The 22,630-nt window shown below is 42.3% G+C and overlaps 3 protein-coding genes across 3 annotated transcripts; 2 read left to right on the plus strand and 1 right to left on the minus strand.

The window, feature by feature from the left end:
* Positions 1-1,525: 1,525 nt before the first annotated feature.
* On the plus strand, positions 1,526-2,830 carry smim15 (small integral membrane protein 15). The gene is made up of 2 exons (XM_080838767.1): positions 1,526-1,561; positions 2,236-2,830. The coding sequence occupies exon 2, from the start codon at positions 2,301-2,303 to the stop codon at positions 2,523-2,525; it is 225 nt and encodes a 74-aa protein (XP_080694893.1). The 5' UTR covers positions 1,526-1,561; positions 2,236-2,300; the 3' UTR covers positions 2,526-2,830.
* Positions 2,831-3,260: 430 nt separating this feature from the next.
* ndufaf2 (NADH:ubiquinone oxidoreductase complex assembly factor 2) lies at positions 3,261-8,009 on the minus strand. The gene is made up of 4 exons (XM_080838878.1): positions 7,815-8,009; positions 4,697-4,786; positions 4,493-4,533; positions 3,261-4,031 (listed from the first exon to the last, which is right to left on the minus strand). Exons 1-4 carry the CDS (start codon positions 7,927-7,929, stop codon positions 3,786-3,788), a joined length of 492 nt encoding a protein of 163 aa, XP_080695004.1. The 5' UTR covers positions 7,930-8,009; the 3' UTR covers positions 3,261-3,785.
* Positions 8,010-8,817: 808 nt separating this feature from the next.
* Positions 8,818-18,648, plus strand: LOC308365014 (arfaptin-1-like). Its single transcript, XM_080838328.1, has 8 exons — positions 8,818-8,950; positions 10,215-10,328; positions 12,715-12,802; positions 12,971-13,086; positions 14,033-14,254; positions 14,394-14,551; positions 16,470-16,644; positions 17,182-18,648. Exons 2-8 carry the CDS (start codon positions 10,242-10,244, stop codon positions 17,335-17,337), a joined length of 1,002 nt encoding a protein of 333 aa, XP_080694454.1. The 5' UTR covers positions 8,818-8,950; positions 10,215-10,241; the 3' UTR covers positions 17,338-18,648.
* The last annotated feature ends 3,982 nt before the right edge of the window (positions 18,649-22,630 follow it).

Consider the following 22,630-nt stretch of genomic DNA (forward strand, 5'->3'; position numbering starts at 1 on the left):
TTTCAGAATCCTTTGTCTAGTTGGTGCCCTTTGTTATTGACTAATCAACCCCCTCTGACTCTCAAATCACCTTTTGCATCCAGTGTCCAGCTTCATGCATGGTTAAAACAAACCCAGAATAGATACACGTCACTTGACCTGAAGAAGCGTGGAACCTTGACAGTCGGATTGTAAACTGCAGACAACCTCTTAAAAACATGATGGACAAAGGGCACTAGCCAAAGTCCTCATTTTACTCTCTCCCACTGGCTCATCCCCAAGCTTTAATGCAGACACACCCAAAACAAATAGCCCATTTTGTCATATCAAGCATCATAGCACATTCATTACAGTGCTTGACATGTTTCTAGTGGTTTAAACTGTGTTTAAATGCTTCTGTTTTAAGTGAATTTTCATAATGATTACAGTACTCACAAAGTACCCAGGGACAAGGCAACATAACAGTCCTCATAGGAAAAATGTATGATAGAGAGATCCAGATAGAGAAGATGGCAGATGGTCTTCAGATAAAAGAGAATCTGGTAGATAACGTTCTTTCAAGCCTGTTGATATCTAAAGGTTTGGGGAAACAAAGTTTTACTGTTGTAGCACAGATACAAACGAACATGACATTGTTGTAGGCCTACAGAATAACCCGATAGAATGATAAGCAAGTTTACAAAAATCCCAAAACACTTAATGGGCTCAAATCAATCTGATTATTTACCTTTGAATGGCTATACGTGCTACGAGTTTATGAATGACCACTCACACCTGTTCTAGACATGAACGGATTAGGCTATTTTATAACAGACTTGAGGAAGACACTGACATAAAAAGACATCGCCTGAAATCACAAGGGGAGATAAAAGTAAATGAGGCCTTTGCACGTCAGTTGTAAACTAGCCAGTGAATATGAAAACAACAAGGCTATCGTCTACAGTCTTTTTAATAGCCTAATTTACAAGCATGACAAAGTTTTGTGCAGAATGCATTTTTGTCATCAAATTAAAATGTGCGAGCATTTAAACCTTTTAATGGTTTTAAATAATTAGATAGGCTATAACCTCAGAGGAATCGCAATTGAGACATGCATGTACACACTTAAATGGAAAGAGAAACAATTCCACAGCTCGACCATTATCATTTATTTTTGCTATAGAATAATTGAATTAGCGGGGAAAACTTATAAAGCCAAAAAGTGGCAAAAATATATTATTACAAAAGCATAGTCAAGCCCTAGCGGCCTTTCAACATATCTGTGCTAAATTGTATTCATGATTTCTTGTGTCATATACCAGAGAGATGTTTGAATCACATATTTCTTTAAAGGTTCTGTCTCAAACTGGAGACTGGAAGAAACTAATAAGGCGCAACTCAACGAGAGAAGGACGATCCGTGTAGAATAGCTGGATTGGATGTATACTCCACAACACTAGACGGCGACAGTGCAACAATGGAACGATGTTTTCCATTATCCTTCAATCCTGTCTGAGAAAAAAAAAAAAAAAAAACGAAAGGGAAGTTATTTACCACTCTCTTCCGCGTACGGGTGGCAGGAAAGCGATTTGGTTAACGTCAGGTGATTTTCCTTAGTTCAATCTGGTATATCTACATTTTAGGACACGTTCGTACTTTTAAAAACTAGATATTCGTAGTGTTTAATTGTTATGAGTATATAGTGCTTAACACGCGATATATTGTGTTAGCTAAACGTTTGATGGAGACTTTGTCGGCAGTTAAACTGGCTAGTATTGCTAGCCATCACATAGCCCTGCCGACGTTGTCACCCAAACCGAAGTTTTTACTGCAGATGTCATCTGTCGCATTGCATTGTGAACATATTTCCATCGTTAAGGAATGGTCTACGATCCATGTTATAAGAACATGGATAATGTAAAGTCATAGTGCTTTTTGTGGTGGTTTATCTAGTATATATAGGAAGGTACCGTTATACATTGTGTTGAGTATTCTGTGTGGTTATTTTGGCGTTATTATACAGTAGCTATAGTGACGTTACACATTGTGTTGAATATTCTGTTATATGACAGAAGGAATTCTATTGATCGGGCACTCATAATTCACCATCAACAAGTTGGCTACTACTTGTCAGCATAAGCATAACCCCTCTACTGTAACTAATGTAAATGTCTAAAGTTAGGTCATATGAAGTCAAGTATGGCATGTCTTTACTAAGCTGCATTTTTCCATGGCAGGCTGTATTGCTAAGTTGTGTTTTTCTTGACTTCTAAACAGTACCACACTGCTACGCTTTTCCACGGGGTTGCAACGGTTAATTGGAAGATCATTTTGTCAAAAGGATGATTGATCTTCGAGCCTGGGCGGAATATGTGGTTGAGTGGGCGGCCAAAGACCCTTACGGCTTCCTCACTACAGTCATCCTCGCCTTGACCCCCCTCTTCATAGCCAGCGCCTTGTTGTCGTGGAAGCTCGCCAAGATGATCGAGGTCAGGGACCGAGAGCAGAAAAAGAAGCAGAGGCGACAGGAGAACATTGCCAAAGCCAAGAGGGTGAAGAAAGACTGAGCGTGCCAAGGGATGAGATGCAGTGGAATCAGCCTACTGTCACGTCGCGTCGCGTCCCACCCTGCTCTTCTGTGTAGCCCTCCCTTGGAGGTGGAGGACCAATGAAGGGTTTCTTGGGAGGCCTTGCCGCCGTCACGGTGCAGAGCACGAGGGTTCGTGCTTTGGGACTTGTCGGCAAGATTTGTTTATAATCGTCTCACAGGGTGGCACAAGCCTTGGCCCGAGTAACCGTTACTGCAACGTTTTTATGGCATTCCATTTATTAAACTATTGCTGAAATGATTTTTTTCCACTAATAAATAATTTAAAAGCCTGTTTTTAAAAGTGACGTGTGATAGCATCTGTTGTACTGACTGTTTAATGATTAATCTTTCTCATAGGATATATGAGGTTTCTTAAAGTATTTAATTATTATTTTTTTAAATAACGTTTTAATTTTTTGATTGTATTTATTTACCCATGGGAAAGTCATTCCTGTTCACTTAGAGTACCCACACATGTCCAACCTAAACAAGGAAATATTTTTCTAATTCTGAGTACTCAAAGTATAATGGTGAAATAAAGAGTTCAGTAGTAGTCCCAAAATTAAATTGATTTCACAAGGGTAGATTTCAGCTTATCTAGCTTTTCATCATACTGGGAAGGATAACTGCATTTTTACAGCTTGCTCTTCAATCTCGTCACAGAGGAGGTCACTTATTACCTTGAGCTGATGTATTGAGAGGAAGACCAGAGTTACATTTCCATTTTATTTGACAAAACCAGTACAGTGAATCATAACTTAGATATTTGAATGTTTGAAATGGGCTACACTGAAACCACCACGCATGCATTTCAGAAGTATTCAGTTTGATGGAAGGGAAATGATTGGGGGATAAAATATAAACCCAGTTTCACTGAGGATCTTTCAAACATTCCTGGAACATTCATAGCATTTAATTTAGCACTAGTTTTGTCCCTGAGTTACCCCACTCTCCAGAGCACACAGAGGTAATGAAACCACAGCAGCAGCTTCAAAGTGAAGCTCCTTAAAACAGTATCAAAGTGTTTGGAGTAACTAATAATCGTGTCGACACCAGGACCTGCACTTTAAACCCACAGTACGTCCATCTGGATTAGCTCCCCAAATACTGCCACTGTCCCACCTCTGCCTGTTGGCAGAGAACTCTGCAGCAATCAACCCATCCTGGTTGCACCTCATCACCCTCTAAGGTAAATGTCCATAAACACTTGTGTAACTAGTACCTGTAAGCCAAAGGTTTATTTTTTGGGTTCTGAGGGTGCCCAGGACCCTGGCTGGAACGAGCCACCAGAGCTCACAGGGTCTTCGCTGACTTCTGGTTTGCCAAATGGGGTGGCGGCCGCATGGCCTGTAGCCAGGGTCTGTGTGGGGCTAGCTATAAGTCCTTCCTCGTACTCCTTTGCCTGCAAGGCCAAGTCCCTCTCTTCCACCTCCCGAGCCTTCACTTTGATCTCTTTTCTGTAGCGCTCGTTCTTCAGAAGCTCCTGCATATAGCCAGAGACAAAAACAGGAGAGAAAGGTCTGTAACCTGAACTTGCTGCCTAGTGAAATATATAACCACAAAGTGAAAAAATATATAACCACAAATTGCTTAAGCAAAGAATGCAATGACATCGGAAGGGTAGGTGATTTATTTTTGAAACATTTTAGAGGAATGATGAGGAAGCATATTTCACCGGACTTACAAATATTTATAGATTAAGTAGTTCCACACTTATGTGAAGAAATACAAGATGATTCCTTTGATTTCAAGTAATTTATCTCATCCACCTTCAATGACAACAAATAAAACTCAGAAAAGGGATTGTCATAGAATGTAACAGGTTGAAGTGATTCAAGCAATACAAAAACAACCATGTTTCTAGGAATAATAAAATTGCAAATCTGCATTCCCTTTGTGAACCATTCTCATAGTGAATTAACTTTAGGAAAGTAAATAGCATACCTCAATGGTGGGGGGCTGCTTTCGACGGCCACGAATCCATGCTGGGGGAGAGAAGATGAGAATCACTGAGTGAAACTGTTCAACATAACTTATGTCAGATCATCTACATGTGCAGTCAATATTGAGAATAGGGTGTTGACACAGGGACAGCAACACACACTGAATCCTCCCTTTCACCCCTTTAAAAGTAAGGTCAGACATTACCATCCCATTCTGAGGGTATGCTTCCCTCTGTATACTCAAATTCGTTAGGGTTGATGGCGACCACCATTTTCTTTGCCCGTACGACTCTTCCTGAAAAACAGAAACGTAGTATGTTAACTAGACTTACAGCATAATGGTATGTAATATAACCGCCACATGAAGTGAGAGAATGAACAAGAATTAAGGGAAACTAGGAAATTAAAAAAGTATTAAAAAATACATAAAAAGAAAGAATAAAATATATTCATATGTGTAATTTAACCCTGTAAAGACTGGCACATCCAATGTTTCAAATTTTCCAAGTGTTCATTGGATCTTCTGACAAAATACTTGTCTTGTACATAAGGGGCACTTTTTTGTATCATATTTTCTACATCAAGCACTTATGGCAATTTATTGGTTAATATTATATATTTTAGAAACAAAATATATATATACTGTTCCTTGCATTTGGAACATTTTGGAATTTTTCATGAGTTTTTTTTCTTTTCTTTCATGATTGTGACCCCACATGGGGTGCAGCCGTGGCCTACTGGTTAGGGTTTGAGGCTGGAAACGTAGGGTGGCCGGTTCAACCTCGACCAGTAGGAAAAATGTGGACGGGGGAAGTGGTAGACCACTGCTCTCCCATGCCCACATCCACGGCTGAAGTGCCCTTGAGCAAGGCACCTAACCCCAATCACTGCTCCCCGGGCGCCGCCAAAGACAGCTCACTGCTCCGGGTTAGTGTGCTTCACTGTGTGCTTCACTGTGTGTATCACTACCCTGGATGGGTAAAATGCAGAGATAATGTGTGTGTTTCACTATCTCTGCCATAAACATAGTTCCATTTCCATTTCCCACATGGCTGATATGCAGGGTGCGATTTGTCCAAAAACCAGAGGGGGGGATGTTTTTTTTATCATGAAAAAAAAAACCAAGCAATACATAGGCCTAATTCTCTTCATACATGCATCATATATATGTCTATGATATGATAATCGCTGCTAGACGCTCAGTTATTGTGCTCCCTCTCATTCACGTTGAAATACTGAAACCGAAACTGAAACGCAACTGTTTTGGACAGAACTCGCTAATTCAGTGAACAAATATTTTCATATTCATTGTACAGTAGCCTATACACGGAAATGAGCAAAGTCAGCGAATTCTGAGAATGCCGACAGTTAGTGTAAGGTGAACGTTTGTGCCAGCGATGTAAGCAAGTGTAAGAAAACGCTGTCACAACCTTTTTCATTGTTTTTTTTAATAATTGAGGGTTATCCCCCCCATGTATGAAATTCATCCAGCTGAGGTGGGGATGTAAAAACCAGAGGGGGGGTAAATCCCCCCCATCCCCCCCGGCAAATCGCACCCTGCTGATATGGTTTAGCAGCCCAGTCAAGATGAGAGCTACGTAAGCAGCATAAGCACATAGGTAGTCACTGCAATTGACATTTATTTTTCATTAGAGCTACAGGAGCGACCCTGTCTTCACCCTCAATATTGTCACACTGTCCAACAAGCTCAACACCTTCTTTGCTCACTTTGAAATCAGCAACAATCTGCTACCTGCTACAGGGATTCTTGCAGGATGAACAGAGAGGATGATCAGGTTCTCACACTGATGTACAGCACATTCTGTCAGTCCACGCAAAGCTGCAGGCCCTGACAGAGTTCCAGGACGGGCACTTAAGGACTGTGCCGAACAACTGGCTGAGGGATTTACAAGAATTTTCATCCTTTCTCTGGGAACGGTCACCAATTTCCTGAAAGCAGCTATGATATAGTTAGTGCCAAAGAAAACATAGGCTACAGCAACAATCTGAACAACTACCGTCCAGTTGCCCTCACACCAATAATAATGAAGTGCCTTGAAAGACTGACCCTTTCCCACATAAAAGCCACCATCCCTGCCTCACTGGACGCATATCTCTGGCCCTCCACACTGTCCTGACTTACATGGAGAGTAAGGCAAATACGTGAGGATGTTATTCATGGACTACAGCTCTGCTTTCAATACACTCATCACTGGAGGACCCCACATGGTCCACTAACACCACTGGACTGGTCAAGAAAACAAAACGATGGTTGGTTTTCCCTGAGGACGCTAAAGAAAGTTGGTTTGCTTCCCACAGCTGATGGTGCTCTTCTACAGCTGCACCGCAGAGAGCATCTTACTGTGCTGCTTCTCTGTGCGGTACATCAACTGAACAGCAGCTGATAGGAAAGCTCTTCAGGAGGTCGTATCCAGTGCACAGACCACCATTGGGGTACAGCTCCCAGCCCTAGAGGACATCTACAGCACATACTGTCTCAAAAAGGCTGTCAGCATCCATAAGGGCTCCACACACCAATGCCACCGTCTGTTTGAACTCCTTCCATCTGGCAGAGGCCATCTTCGCCAGCACCTCCAGACTGAGAAATAGCTTTCCCCCCAGAGCCATTTCTGTCCTGTATCAGTTAAGTATTCCCCATAATTGTCTGCCACTGCACTATGCCACCAATAAGCTAACCAGATACACAGGCATCCACTCTTTGCCTTTTTGTTACTGTCTGGGTACTGAGTTCAATATCGGTGCAATCAATAACCTCAGGGTACAAGGATTAAAATATTCATCTACATGGTGTTGTTAGTTACTTTATTTGTATTTGTCTTATGTATTGTTCTTAAGTTTACAGAATCGAGTATGGACGCTGCAAACGTGTTGTACATGTGCTATTCTACTCTACAACCTGTGGTCACAGTTTATTCCTTTGAATTCATAATATAGTCAATAACGTTACTCAGCAGTGCCGTGAAGGGCGACTTGCAGACAGATTAACCTCTCAGGTATTAGCAGCAGAGACATTAGTTTGCAAACAGGTGTCTTATGTGTAGCACATATATGACGCATCACGAAACTCCAGCCCTCCCCCAATGACCCTAATCTTGAAAAACAGACGTTACGTTTCAAAAACATGAGTAGCAGGCGAATGGCGTACTAAGTAATGCAAGTAATGCATAAGGCGAGTGTACATGTGGCCCTCCTTTGCTATTATATGTGAAGTGTTAATGTCTGTTTGTCAACAGTACAACTCTTCCAAATGTGTCTGTCAGTCAGTCCGCTAGCGGTGAGCTAAGCCTGTTTGTATAACTCACCTGTCCATGTCTTCTGTTCTGGTATCATATAATATTTATTACCAAGATGATCTGTTCCCACGAGCTCTTTCATCACCCCAAACGTCTTTCTTATTATACTAGCAAATCGACTCATTTTGACTTTTCAGAGCAAATTAATACCACTGTTCAGCCGTGACCTTCTGCAACTGCGTGCAACAAAACTCCAGCAGCCGACGTCAGACAACTACAAACGAACCCCTGACTTCCGTGTAAAGCCCATGACGCTAAAAAGCTGTCAAAATAAAAGTCGTTTTGCGTGCCGTAATCTAGTAGTCGATTGTTGATTTGACAGATATTTTTCAGTGTTAACAGAACATTGTCACAAATAATTAACATAACTTTTTAAAAGATGTAGAATTTATGGCAGGCATGCTCGGGGTTAGAATATATTGAATAACAACTAATTGTCTTAACAAATCACCTTTCTTTCTCGGACAACTTTCAATGTAGAAAATGAAGATCGAGGGAGAAATTGGGAAAAGGTGCCTCTTTGGCTCAAGTGCTATAGTTCAAACCTTGGGTAGGCTACATGTTCAAACCCTAATCCCCAAGCCTAGTTCGGTCCTGACTGTAACTGCAGGTAGAGTAGCCTATGTAACCTGACAAAAGTATGTGAACCTCTCTCATTGTCATCAATGTTAGAGAACTCTGCATTGAGTTCATATCCCTGTCAGTATATTGTAACCCTTGTAAACTGATTGTCAGGCCTTAGTTGTTTTTCAGGTGGATGAATCCCAATAAATTGGTGATAACTGAAACATTGTCTTGTAGTATGACATTTGCAGACACGGACAGCTGCGAGTTAAACATCTCGCTGGATTGTCTTTGATTAGAAAGGAATCTGCCTATTCTGCAATGCAGTCAGCGTTCTAATTCGTCACAATTCTGAATGGGCCAGACAGTGCATTGAATGCTCCACTCTCTTCCGGTTTTGGAAGAAAGTTTGCCCTGTGTAGGCTAGTTTGCACTGAAGTTGCGAGGCATTCAGGGCGTTTCTGTAACATCATACTAAACCAACTTTAGGTGCCCATAATTTTTTTTATTATACATTCTATTCGATTCGATTGCATTTCAACCAAAGATTTCAAGAGGACCCCTTTGGCTTTGAGCAAAAGGTAAAACCGAAGCAACGTCGGGCGTTGTTTAGTTTTAACTCCAGTTGCCATTCATAGACATTGCTAATGTAGCCTTACACTTAAACGTGACCTAATATGCCTTAATTAAGGAAATATGTTGGGCAACAAGTTCTAATTTGACTACAGCCCTACAAGAGTCCTAGCTAGTTTAGTAATCCAAAGTGCGAAAACAAAACTCAGAGTCTTTCGACATTTGTAATTTTAGAAATGGCCTGCTTTTTGTCATTGTCGGTATTTTAGGGTAGCCTATACCAGTAATTTGGCATTTTTACCTGTTTTAGGCAAGCTTGTGTCAAACAACGAATAACATATTTCAGGTAGCTACGTGTCACCCACCTTTTCAACAAGAATAGGCTGTAGGATTTGTTCTTGCTGAATGGTGTGATAGTATATGGCCATACGAGGGCAGCAAAAGCCCTCCGTCGCCCTGACGAATGCGTCTTTGAAAGGTTATCCTACTACTTTATCTCCTGGATTAGGAATCAAATGGCTGCTGTCAATTTGTTCCTAGTTCCGATTAGGCTATATCGTGTCTTCTGCAAATATAAAAACAACCTAATAGCTCAGACTTGTGACTAGTGAATATTCCGAACAGTAGCCTATTTTCAACAACCTCCGGATACAAGATGTGCGTAGATTTAATTTGTTCTCCCTAAACACTTTATGTTTTACTGTCTATTAGTATACCGGTAGTCTGTTTGCTATAAATAAACTAGCGATGTTATTTTAGTTTACCTACTGCATGTCATTCTACACAATACACCACTGACAAACTTGGAACGCGGGTGTCGGAACAAGCTGTCCCGCCTTCTTTTCAAACAGGTTGATCGGCTCCACCGTGTCAATGCTCTATCAGCCCTTGAACCAACAGTGTCCACTAGATTACCATGGATCTGTCCTCATGGTAAACAGTGAGCAGTCAATATGTAGGTGACTGTGTGGTTGACCTTAAAGTCACACCTTGATGATTCACACTTGAGATATTGTAAGGCTGTGCTAGCCATGCCAGTCTGCATAATAAATATAGCCTTCTTGTTGTAATAGGTTTTTTGAATCGAGGGTGGAAGTTTAGAAAAGGTGAATGTAGCCTAAGTGTTTCCATCATTGTCAGCCAAGTAGTAGCCTAGAAAATGGCTATTCTTTCCTTGTGTTCTTTGTTATGTATGTGTCGTTGGTCACACTTATAACATTGTATGTTGAAAGACAAATTGTTATTTATAATGAGCATTCATGCTTTTTACAGCACGTTTCCCTTTGAGGGCTCAAAAGTATGGATGAAGCCCAAAGGCCCATGCCTACCGACTCCTCCCTCTCCACCAATGGGAAAGATGGAGATCATCAAGGCATGTTCCAAAGGGTGAGTCCCCATCTATTTCAAGGTAGAAAACTAAGAATTTAATGTTGCAATTCTTTTTTACACTTAAGTTTGGGGAACTGGCAGACAGTTGTAACTATTGTACTAAAACCACCCTTTTTATTCTCTTTTAAATCCCTTGTGATGTCACTTCCTTATGTAATAATTAAACATTCATATAGCCAAACCCTAACTAGCATGTGATCAGTATGGATGGACTGATAAGGAAGTCATTGTGTGCCTCAGCAAAATGATTCTTTAAGTATCCAAAGGGTGCTGCACGATGATGTCATTGACCTTTGAACTACATACATTGATTTATATAGACTTCCTCCCCCATCACATCCTCACTCCCTCTTTCACTTGCGATGCAGATAATGAACAACAAGAAATATAGAGACGTGTCAAAACAGTGTGTATGTGTTGTGTAGTGTCTTGCCTGTTGTGCTCATTCACATTTACTCTATGGGGGAGTGTGGGTGTGTAGGTATTTGTCTACATTGATTGAATGTAGCTTGCCATAATAAGGTGCTATAATTTCTATAGGGTCTTATGTGTCCAGTGGGAGATTATCAGCACAGATGGGAGGAACAATGGGAGGGTGCGGGTCACAGTAAAGCTGGTGACCACTGACCCTTCTCACTGTACTTCTTCCCTTCCCATGCCCTCCAGGTGTGTGTGTGTGTGTGTGTGTGTGTGTGTGTGTGTGTGTGTGTGTGTGTGTGTGTGTGTGTGTCTGTGAGACAGACTGAAAGAGAAAGAATGTTGACAATGTGTTTTGGATGGAGTTGGAGGAAGAAATCAGGTGTGTGTTTCTAAGTGAGTGAGTGTGTGTGTGTGTGTGTGTGTGTGTGTGTGTGTGTGTGTGTGTGTGTGTGTGTGTGTGTGTGTGTGTGTGTGTGTGAGTGATGACGCAGTGGTGGGGTTAGGTTGGACGCACACTGGCCCTGGGAGGTGCGGTGGAGGCCGGCTGTGCCAATGCTGGGGGAAGTAATGAGATGTGTCAGAGAAGGCAGGGGCCTGATGGGACTTCAAAGTGGGGCTTATTTCTCAGAACCGGACAAACCCAGGAGACAAGGACCGGAACCCAACCTGACAGTTTCACAAAAGTGGGGGAAGAAAAACAGAGGCAGCACTGGATGGGAAAGAGGGAAAGTGTTTATACTGTTTCTCTGGCACAAAGCCATAGCTCCATGCCGAACATGTGTTGGGTCACACTGAAATGGTGGAATGGTGTGTTATGAAGATAAGTATTTGTCTACATGCATATATCGTTGTATTTTTATGTAATTTTGCGCCAGACTTATGCAATATTATTACAGTGAAAAACCAAATAGAAGACTTCATTCTTTAGAACTATGTTTCAGTATTGCATTTTAAAAGAGAACCACTCCGTATGTTACGCTAATTCTGGGTCTCGGATGTGATGGCTGTTGGTTCCTCCACGACTTTAATCTTGCGGCTCTTGAACAAGCTTCACAGCTGTAGCATGAAATCCTCTATGACATCATAAACATGTGTGAGGAGAGGTGCAGCACCTGTGACGCTGATGTCTGCTGGCAGTCCCTGTAGGACGGGATTACTCCATGGCCCACTGAGAGCCGCTTCCACGCTGACAGCCTTTGTGCCCATCTGTGTTAAAGTAATTAAGTCATCCTCTGTGACAGGGAGCCCCCTTCGTCTCCTCTCATCATCGCGACGACCTCCGTGACATCCCGAGACATGGAGCCAGAATGGCTGACCACACACACAAGCACTGCCTCTCACTGACTTTCTCTCTCTATCTCTCTCTCTCTCTCACTGATTTTCTTTCTCTCTCTGCCTCTCTCTTTTTTTTTTTCCTCTCTCTCTCTCACACACACACACATGCTCCCCTACTATCACTCCCTCCCTCTCTCCCTCCCTTCCTCTCTCTCTCTTACTGACTTTCGCTCTCTTCCTCCCTCTCTCTCTCTCTCTCTCACTGACTTTTTTCTCTCTCTCCCTCCCTCTCTCTCTCTCTCACACACACACACACACACACACATGCTTCCTTACTATCACTTCCTCTCTCCCTCCCTCTCTCTCACTGACTTTTGCTTTGTCTAAACTGTCACAGAATACACTTATACCTACTCAGTAAAGCATCTCTCACCCACACACATACTGAAGCAGAGAGTTTGCATGTTGTCAGGTTCAGCCTCTTGTGTCGGATGTTGATGTCTTCTGATAGGATATCTGGCAGTTGATTGACAGGGTCAGGGATTGTATTGAGAGGCGAGTGGAATAAAGAGTCCTGAAGAGAGTCTCTTTCTCTTCAACACTCCGTCTTGCTTGCCAGCCACCTCTCACAGCATGTTATCATCAATGTGATAACGTCAAGGTTTTTTATGTGTCTGTGTGTCCACAGGATCTGTTGGGCATGAATTCAAGCTTTGCAAGCATCACACACACTCCAAGCTCATCGTCACCGCCTAATGTAACACAGCTTCACGAAGGTAACATTGTGCTTCCGCACGCCACCATGACACTTCACTGCACAGATACCACATATATTTGTGTAACTCTATATTGTTAGTTTACAGTTGAAAAATGATCAGTGCACTTGGTCGTGTTTGATACTTTTGAGAATCCAATGTTAATTTTGGCTGCCGGTGCCCGTCCAGGCATGGCACAGTCATCTCCCAACAGCGGCGGTCCTGTTGTCATCAGCGACGGCCTGCGGAACCCCACCGCCGAGAAACTGGAGCGGGTGCGCAAGTGGAGCATCAACACTTACAAGGTGCGAAAGGGAGTGTTGGAACGAGACGTGAATAGATCTGCAGAGTCCCTGGCCCAAGCTTGTGCTCCTTCTTGCACAATCGAAGAGAAGTGCATAGGGTTTTAGTGTAGGAGAATCTCTGTTTGGGTAATCTGAGAGGACACAATACACACTACAGCATCGCTGACTCATATCTGTCATTTCCATTTGAAAAAAGGGATAATTTAATTGCATATTAGAGGCTGAGGACCAAATGAACATGTGTGTTTGTGAATATGTGGGAGTTTGTTTTGATAGGCAGAGGAGGTGAACTTACGAGTGAGGGTGTGTGTGTGAAATTGGAATTGGAAGTAAGTGTGTGTGTGTGTGTGTGTGTGTGTGTGTGTGTGTGTGTGTGAGAGAGAGATAGTGAGACTGACGAGGGGAGTGGGTGTGAGAGCGAGGTACATTAGCATAGAGCGTTAGCATCTGAATGTGATGATTGATGCTCACACCCCTGCAGTCTGTTCTAGCAGCCCTGCGTTCCGTCTCATTAATGCCAACGCTAATTATAGCTGGCTTCATTATCGCCGCAGTCACACCATCGTTTACACTGTTCTGTCTCTCTCTCTGCCTGCTTCTCTCTCACCCCTCTTTGTTTTTTCTGTCTCTTTATCTTTTTTCCTCTACTATCCCTCCAGCCCCTCACTCACTCCTTCATTTTTTCCACGTACAGTTTTCTTGACTCTGCAGATTTCATAATAATATTAATATGAATTAATTATAAAACCATACATTCTTTCTCCCCTCTCTCTTCCTCTCCGCCTTTTATTTGTGCTCTTCTTTCTCTGTCTTTCCCTCTTTTCTGTCCTCTTTCATCCTCTCTGCTATTCTCCTCTTTTCTCTTTGAGTTTTTCTTGTCATGTCTTTATATTTACCTCTCTCTCTCTCTCTCTCTCTCTCTCTCTCTCACTCTCTCCCTCCATAGTGTACTAGGCAGATGTTGGCAGAGCGGCTGGGTCGTGGCTCTCGCACAGTGGATCTGGATCTGGAGGCCCGCATTGAGAAGCTTATAGACCTGCGCAATCGTTACGACAACGTCACTAAGCTGGCGCAAACTCTTGCCTCACAGACTGCCCAGGTCTCGCACACGCAAAAGCTTCTGGCGGATGTATTCGCAGACCTCAGCATCAAGACTCCCGAGTTACACGTGAGCTTTCATTAAAGACGGTTGAGAACATTCAAGTAGCTTCATTTAGGTCGTCCACGTGTCTGTTTCTGTTTTGATAGACCCTGGGTAATTGATTGTTTTAATAATCATGTTTATTATTCTCAATTTCTCCTTTTAGGAGGAATTTGGTTTCAACGCAGACACCCAAAGATTTCTGTCCAAAAATGGAGAGGCGTTACTGAGATCCATGAACTCCTTCACTGCCGGCATGAACACTCTGGTCAACCAGACTATTGAGGACACCATGGTCACTGTCAAACTGTATGAGAATGCCAGGTACTGTATACTATACATGTGCATACTCCAGAAGCCACAGGCAAACCTTTAACAAATCAAATTATGCACAATCAACTGATGAGACACTCGTAGTAACCCACACACCTCTTATAGATTTGAAGTGGTAGTATATGACACTAATTTTGTGTATTTTCACATAATGGCACCTTGACTAGTGCTTAACTTACAGCCAGGCTTTTAGCTAGGCATGCGTCCGTGCGTCTTTTGGACGCACTGTTCTAAAATAATAAGAAATTGGTCGCAGTACTTTTAGGCAGACGCCCTACAGACGCCTTAAGTTTTTCGTCCCTTTTTTCACTCAGTCAAACTTTTTTAAAACGTGTTCACAATAACTCTCAACATTGTTCAAACGTTAATGAGCGTAATCACGTTGTAACACGTAAAACAACAGTTTACCGCTATTAGGGGTGGCGAGCCGCATGCAGCTCTTTGCCGGCTGACATGTGGCTCGGCTCCAGCGCGAGTGCTGCTCACTGACTTTTCTCTTGGTGTACAGAATTTTCATATTGTAAAATAAACATCTAAAATGCATATTTTGCACGAAATACAGACAAAAGGCTGTCCGATTTGAATGGGGTATTTATTCATGTATATTGTGTCATCACGCGATCTTGAGAGATGTCTTCAAGTAACGTTAATGTTCCAAACATGAAACATTCTAATGTGTGCACCAAGTCGCAGACTTACTAGCCAGACTAGCAGTAGCTACTGAAAGAATGCCATGGATCCAGCAAAGCGTAAAGCTAAACGAAAATATGAAGATAAACACCGCACGTTCTTGCCTGAACTGTCGCATTTTAAAGCCTCAAACTTGGAGCGCCTGACAGCGCCTTCTCTCCACACACAATGCTAACATAGCCCAGGAGTTCCTAAAGGCACAGCTGTGCAAGCACAAGGTACATACTTTGAATTGAAACGTCAGTCAGAGAAACAGACTCGGCTTTTTTTTTTTTTTTAATGTACGAAGTACTCTGAAACGATCACGTTGGCATCGTATCATTTGTCATGGAATATTGCTCGAGCAAAAAAAGTCATATAGTGAGGGAGTTTGAAAATTGAACAGAGGATATCTGACATTAACTATAATTAGCACCTATCTCAGCAGATGTCTTCAATATGTTTATTTTTGTGCCATATTTTAAATCTACATTTGTTAATTTGTCTTCCTAAAACCCACTAGAGGACACTATTTAAAAGGTTATTTTCAAAAAAAAAGGAGGCAACTGCTGTGATTAGGCTCTTCTCCAGGCACAGTCTGTTTCTCTGCTTTGTTTTGATCACAGTCATTGCAGAGAAGGAGGCCTCACATAAATATGTGGAGGCAAAGGGTATAGCTGCTCCTAAGCTTTCTCTCCCAGGTCAGGGTGCTCCTGCTTCACACATATCCAAAACAAAATCTCAGCGGATGTCTTCAATATGTTTATGCCATATAATAAATCTAAATTTGTTAATTTATCTTCCTTAAACCCACTAGAGGACACTATTTAAAAGGTTATTTAAAAAAAAAAATCTTATGGGGGAGCATGCCCCCAGACCCCCCTAGTTTTGCTGGGTCACCGGGGCTTCGCCGCGTTAGGTTCAATTACAAAATGGACCCCTCCTCAAAAAATCCTAGCTAAAAGCCTGCTTACAGCAGTTACATTTCTGCACTTCTTTTTCTTTTCTATGTGGTTTCTCTTTTTCTTATGGAAAGTAGTATTTATTGTTACACCAGGTTTTTTATTGCTCTTAGCTTGACTGTTCTCTCCCTTGTACGTCGCTTTGGACAAAAGCATCTGCTAAATTATTAAATGTAATGTAATTGCAATTGCAAAGACACACACATACACACCTCTATGTGATGCAGCATTAGGCATTTGACCCAACTTTGACTTTGGCATGTGGCTGGTCCTGTTAGGATTGAGTATGATGCGTACCGCACGGACCTGGAGGAACTCAACATGGGTCCGCGGGATGCCATCACCCTGCCCAAGATCGAGCTGGCCCAGGCCCTCTACCAGCAGCACAGGCAGAAGTATGAGAGGATGAGAGACGACTTGACCATCAAACTCAAACTGCTGGAAGAGAACAGGGTGAGGGACTGGCCTCAAAAGTCTGAGTGATTTTCTGTAGTGCAGAGTGTGTTTGATGTCCTTTTCTTATTATTGGAAAATTATATACGGTGGGGAAAATAAGTATTAGACCCCCTGCCGATTTCGCAGGTTTGGCCACTTGCAAAGAAATGTGTGATCTATAATTGTAATGGTAGGTCTATTTTAACAGTGACAGACGGAATATCAACAGAAACATCCAGAAAACTGCATTTTATAACAGTTATGAAATTATTTGAATTCGTCGCGGAAAATATGTATTTGAACCTTTACCAAACAGCAAGAATTCTGGCTCCCACAGACCAGTTATGTGCCCAAGAAGCACACAGATTAGTCCTCATTAGGCCTAATAAGGTACACCTGATCTCAACTGGTGCTTATTTTACAAGCATTGCATGTATTTGCATATCAGAGTCGACCCTCCACTGTGCTGATACCTTCCATGGTTTTATTTATTTAACGTCCGTTCCTCTTCCCCAATGTGTGTATGTCCTCACGCCTCGTTGTGTGTGGCTGTAGGTGAAGGTCCTGCAGAAGCAGCTCATCCTGCTGCACAGTGCGGTGGCAGCGTACTACGCCGGCAACCAGCAGAAGCTGCACCACACGCTGCAGCAGTTCAACAGCAGGCTCAGGATGCCCGACACAGGCCTGCAGTCCTGGCTGGAGGACTGTTAAACACCCAACGTATCCCTCCATCTTGCCTTCACCCTCCATTTGTCAAGTCCACTCTATCCACTCTCTACGCGCATTTACTCTTTCAGTTGTGGACTAAAGCTTGGGTGACTCGCTAACACACACACACACACACACACACACACACACACACACACACACACACACACACACACACACACACACACACACTCACACTCTTTTCCATACATACACAAATGTCAACCAAGATGAGTGGGGAAGATGAGTGGAACCGTTAAGACCAAAGTGTTGTGAGAAGATCTGTTGAGGGCTTTATCTTTTGTAACTTAATATTCTTATCCAAATGGGACTGTAATACAGTAGCCTTTATGAGATCATGTATGTGTGTAAGGGGCCAGTAACTTGACTGTTATTATTTTGAAGAGATTAAAGTAGTTCTTTGGCCACCTGACACACATGTGTAAGCACATTGTGACAGCTATTGTATTTCTTGCCAAAGTAGCTGCGGAATATGATGTTAGATGTCTTATGTACCAGGGATCAAAGAAGCTGCTTAACCCAAATTGAGCACAGGGAAGTGTATACTACAGTGTTGAGATCACCTTGTGCATTAAAACCTTTCAGATGGGACCTTAAGGGTTCATTCCAGGTGCTCGCTGCTTTTCAGGCCTATTTATTAGCAGTAGCCATAGGAAATGGTCTCACTGTTACAGTGTAAATGCAAGGATTCAAACTGGTGGGGAGGTTTTCTTTTCTTCTGGAATGTTTCAGTGTGGTCACAAGACTTCTCTGGTAAAAATCGAAGAGAGCCTTAAACTGTGTATTTGTATCAGTATCATTCATGTTATCCCTGCCCCTCAAATAATGTATATTGTTAAGATGATTGTGTATGTTTCCAGGGAGTTTTATATGTACATTGTAAATACTACAGTTGAAAGGTATTATAGACATTTCAAACATATATTAGTATAAATTCCAATACAGACAATATGTAACTTACATCCAGAGGACTGATGTACCCTCTGCTTTGTGCCTTATGCGTCTTAACAGTAATATGTCAAACGTGCTGGTGCCTATAAGAGTACCTGTTACCCAAAATTGTTGATAATGTGCATATCATATGAACAACTCACTTTTTCGGTAATGTACACATTCCAGTTGTTGCGTTTTTTTGTCTTACCTCAAATAAGCACCAAACTATGATGGAATGTGCAATGAAAATACAATTGTTTACTTTTTGAATTATATCCATACACGGTTATAGTAAAAAGGATCTCTGTCTATCTGTCCATGTGCAGATGCACATACAATGAATGTGGGAGAATTAAATAAATGCATGCAGTATGTTCCATATCATGTTTATATCTGTTACAATGTGATACAATTAAAAGCATTAGGACTACCAATGAGGTTTTGTTTTTTTCAACACCCCACTTTCATAAAGAAGCTTAGTTTAAGGATGGTGCACCTTTGCTTTACATAAAGAAGCATATTCCTTGTTCATATTGAGTATGAATCATGAACTGAGCTCACTGAATGAATCATTTTAGTCATGACCTCACGGGAACATCACCTGCATGTAATAGCTTACAGAGGCATATTATGGTTGTTTACTTGGCAACAGTTAAAAGCTAAACAAAAGAAGGGCAATTACCGAACAATTTGCCGTCTAGAATTTTCTTCTCTTTTTGTCGTAATGTTAAGGTACGCTTTCTTTGAAAATACATGCAAGATGTTTTGGAAAATAAGGGCAAAGCTGTTACAAAAAAGTCAAATTGGGTGCCATAGTTTTCTCATTGGTTCTGTGGACAGCAGTATTGGAGAGAACCGCCAGGATATGTAAGATCTTGTCTAGGTGTACGTTTTGAGCATAGTTAACTGAACACATGTCTCATGAGTGGGCCTCAAATATAAAAATATGTTCTCCACAATCAGTGTGAAATTCCACTTCCATTTGACTTCTTTGTTTAAGTTGTTGCATTGCATAGGTATTTTTTGTCTTCTAAGTCTGTTGTAGCTATGGTCATTATAGTAAACATCAGGACCCAGAGACAATCGTGTCCCTGTCGTGTCCCTGTGTCTCAGTCATGACGAAGCATCTTTTGCAACAGCTAGATAATCTGAACAGTGTGCTGGCTATTGTGGAAACAGATATCAGCTCCCGTCCTGCAAAATGTATTGGAGCAAAGACAATTGAATTTCTAGATACGTTTGTGCTGTTTGGAAAACAAAATGTAAGTTCCAGGCCTGAAACTAACAGCCAAACTGGATAGAGATCCATATTATTCGAGTTCACAGTGTCAATGGAGGTTTTTTTCTTACTGTTACTGACAAACTAAATGTTGAGTGGCCAGTAATGTTTTCAGGATGTTTTCTCTTGTGTCAAGCTGTCTCCTAATAGTTTTTCTAGTGGTACAGAACAAAAATAATGTTGCCATTTCCATTCCATTAAAATGTTCCTGATTAGAAGTATAAACCATATAGTGGCAAAACTGTGGTAATAAGTCCTACCTATGGGCTTTGACCTTCTTTATGTCCTCTTCCCCGGACCTGTAGAGAGCCTATATAGCCCCATAGATCAATGGTTGGTGTGGGGCACCTTCAGGGTACTGGCACCAGTGCCAGAAGAAAGGGAGTGACAGCTTATCCTGTTATCTGCTGACCACACGCACAAGGAGTCGTGTTTCTCAAACTTTGTTTATCTGGGTTTACCAATTAAGCAGTATACTGGCAAACGTTGGGGTTCAGACTTAAGCTTAGAATTAAGAAACTGGAACCTTTCACAGACATTATGTTATGCAGTCTAGAACAGCAAGTGCTCTCAGTCCCCTCGGCGCGTGACGGGGTGGAGGCGCTTACACCTGAAACCTTCGTAAATGCTGTGCGCACGCGCGTGCTATCCTGAGGTTTGGTTCGGCGGTGATCCCCGAGACCATAGGAGTAGTTCGTACAGAATGTGTGTGTGAGAGTGAGTGAGTGTGTGTGAGTGAGCGAGTGGAGAATCCTCCTGCTGTAGCCCGTGGCTGATACAGACCTGTCTTTTCCCCCAAAGGCTAAGGAATCACTGCAATCTGACATAAGGAGTGGCATACGGAATTCTATGTGCTTGGCTGAAATGTACTCATGGTGAGTAACACATCCCATTGCAACGAACGCTTTTAAATTAATATGAATTGCTATTTTGCATAGGTTTTCGAGACAAGAACGCACCTGTCTCTTCTACTGAATTTTCGTGAATTGGAGGCGTCATAATATCCTTAGATTTCAAACAAGTCCCTATAATATCAGGGTGAACTAGCACCTGTTATATAGCTAAGCTGTTGATAAACAGCGTCTGTCGGATCCCGTATCGGAGCCCTTCTCGTATGCTTCGGGGATCGTTTTTAGGTGTTGAGCAGAAAAAGAGTGAAGACCTAGTCGGCATTTAGGATGTGTGGGGAAACTGTCACAAGAAATTCAGCCTTATCGTCTTTGCTGCTGAGCTGCAGTGTTTACCAAGGGTGGTAAACCCTCTGCACAGCACAGCCCAGCTGGGTTGCAGAGGCATCGGTTTCACCATTAGCCCGCGCTTGCCAGTGGCATAGAAACGGTGTGAAATGAGTCAGCGCTTGGCGTTGCTTCAGCTCGTGGTGATTAAAAACTTTTCGTTTTCCAGAACACTTCTGCTATCGATTTACAGCACTGCCAAACAAGCGGCAGTCATTACACTTGCTCTGATCTCAGATCAAATGATGACAAGGCTACGGAGTTGAAAACAGTACTGAAAACAGGATAATCATTGTTCACTTATTGGTGTTTCTGTTGTGAGCGCAGGATAAGAGCATCGGCGATTCGAGCCATGCAAAAACAGATACAATGTATACCGATAAGACGGCATTTAAAGTCGCTCACGCACATGAACGCACTTCATGCTCTCAGTTTGTTGGTGCTGAGGTTTCTTGTCATCCGGTGGTCTTTGACCTTCCTGGGCGTACGACAGCCAAGCCCCGAATGAACCGGGTTGTAACTCTGCCTGGAAGCGGTGTCTTTGGCCTTTTCATGTCGTTTTTCATCTCACTATGAATACCTCCGCCATGCATTTAAGTGCCTCACCGCTTTAGGCTCCATGAAAAGTACCCAAGTTGGGTCAAAAGGGATACAATTGGCCCTCGGCATTACCATGGGAACCTAACCTAACCGCAAAAATGCCCGACGCCATGTGAAGCTGTAAAGGTTCTATAAGAGCTTGATTGATTTGTGTGGGACCCACATGCAAAAGAAGAATGGGGGTAGAGTTACTGTCACCAATGACGTCTTAAGCTCAACCTTTTCTCCACAGTAAAGGTCTTCCTAAAACTTAAAATGGTTTTAATATGCCTAGCTCCTGTAAATATGTGAAAGATTCTCTCCTGAAAAAGATTCTTACTTCAGTAATCAAAATGGTAAACAACGGGCTGAGTTTAAATGCTTAAATGTACATGTTAGGTTTTAATGAGCTCCATTCTTGATTCAGCTTACTTCAGCCTTCTCAGCTGAAACCCGTATGAGCTAAAAGGCCAGACTTACTGGACCTAATCTTTGACCAGGGCCTGGTTCCATGTGGGGGGCCCATACCAGTTACTTGGTGCCTCTGAAGGCGCCTTAGCTAAAGAGTGTTTGTGAGGGACTCCCCAGTAAGATCCTGGCAGTTCTGAAAAAGCGAACACCCATTCAATCTTTTATGGCTGTTTATCTTATTCAAATAAGAGAGACCTCCCCCCTGACACACACGCACTCACACACACACATACACTCACACAACCACCTCCCCCCAAACAGAGCTTTACATTTCCATGACAACCAGTGTCTGAGCTTTTGGTCTGTGTCGCAGCAGGGTTTGTTGCCAACTCTAGGATCTTGAAGTTTGTTTTTCAAGTAAGATGAACTGCGGCACAAGGATGGGAGTGTGTTTTGTTGGGTTGTGTGTGTGTTTGTGTCAGAGTGTATGTGACGGGCTGGCGGGCAGTAGTCAAAGCTGCTTTGGTTCCACTTAGTCACTTTGTACACCGGTATTGGGGATATTGTCAAAATTTGTTATTACACATATAAATCACCAAAAATGCTGTTTTATAAGGGATTTAAATGACAGGAAACAGTCCAGAGGATTTACAGAAGTTTTAAACCATAGTCTGGGTTCTTGAAAGGAACTATTGTGAAGACATACAGGATTGAGGGCAGTTAAAATTTGGTCTAGAGAACTTTTAATTTGATTGAGAGGATTGTGTGCTCATTTGTGTGCACAGGTGTTGTATATCTTTACTGTGACGCAAAACACTTGCCACAAAATGATGGTCGC

The sequence above is a fragment of the Sprattus sprattus genome, assembly GCF_963457725.1.
Source record: "Sprattus sprattus genome assembly, chromosome: 5".
NCBI lineage: Eukaryota > Metazoa > Chordata > Actinopteri > Clupeiformes > Clupeidae > Sprattus > Sprattus sprattus.

Coding starts and splice junctions, on each gene's coding strand:
- LOC308365014 (XM_080838328.1), top strand. CDS start 10,242: ATGGATGAAGCCCAAAGGCCCATGCCTACCGACTCCTCCCTCTCCACC. Junction 13,087..14,032: donor GGAGCATCAACACTTACAAG/GTGCGAAAGGGA, acceptor CTCCCTCCATAG/TGTACTAGGCAGATGTTGGC. Junction 14,255..14,393: donor TCAAGACTCCCGAGTTACAC/GTGAGCTTTCAT, acceptor TTCTCCTTTTAG/GAGGAATTTGGTTTCAACGC.
- smim15 (XM_080838767.1), top strand. CDS start 2,301: ATGATTGATCTTCGAGCCTGGGCGGAATATGTGGTTGAGTGGGCGGCC.
- ndufaf2 (XM_080838878.1), bottom strand. CDS start 7,929: ATGAGTCGATTTGCTAGTATAATAAGAAAGACGTTTGGGGTGATGAAA. Junction 4,787..7,814: donor AGAACAGAAGACATGGACAG/GTGAGTTATACA, acceptor TCTGTTTTTCAG/GAAGAGTCGTACGGGCAAAG. Junction 4,032..4,492: donor AGCAGCCCCCCACCATTGAG/GTATGCTATTTA, acceptor GGCTATATGCAG/GAGCTTCTGAAGAACGAGCG.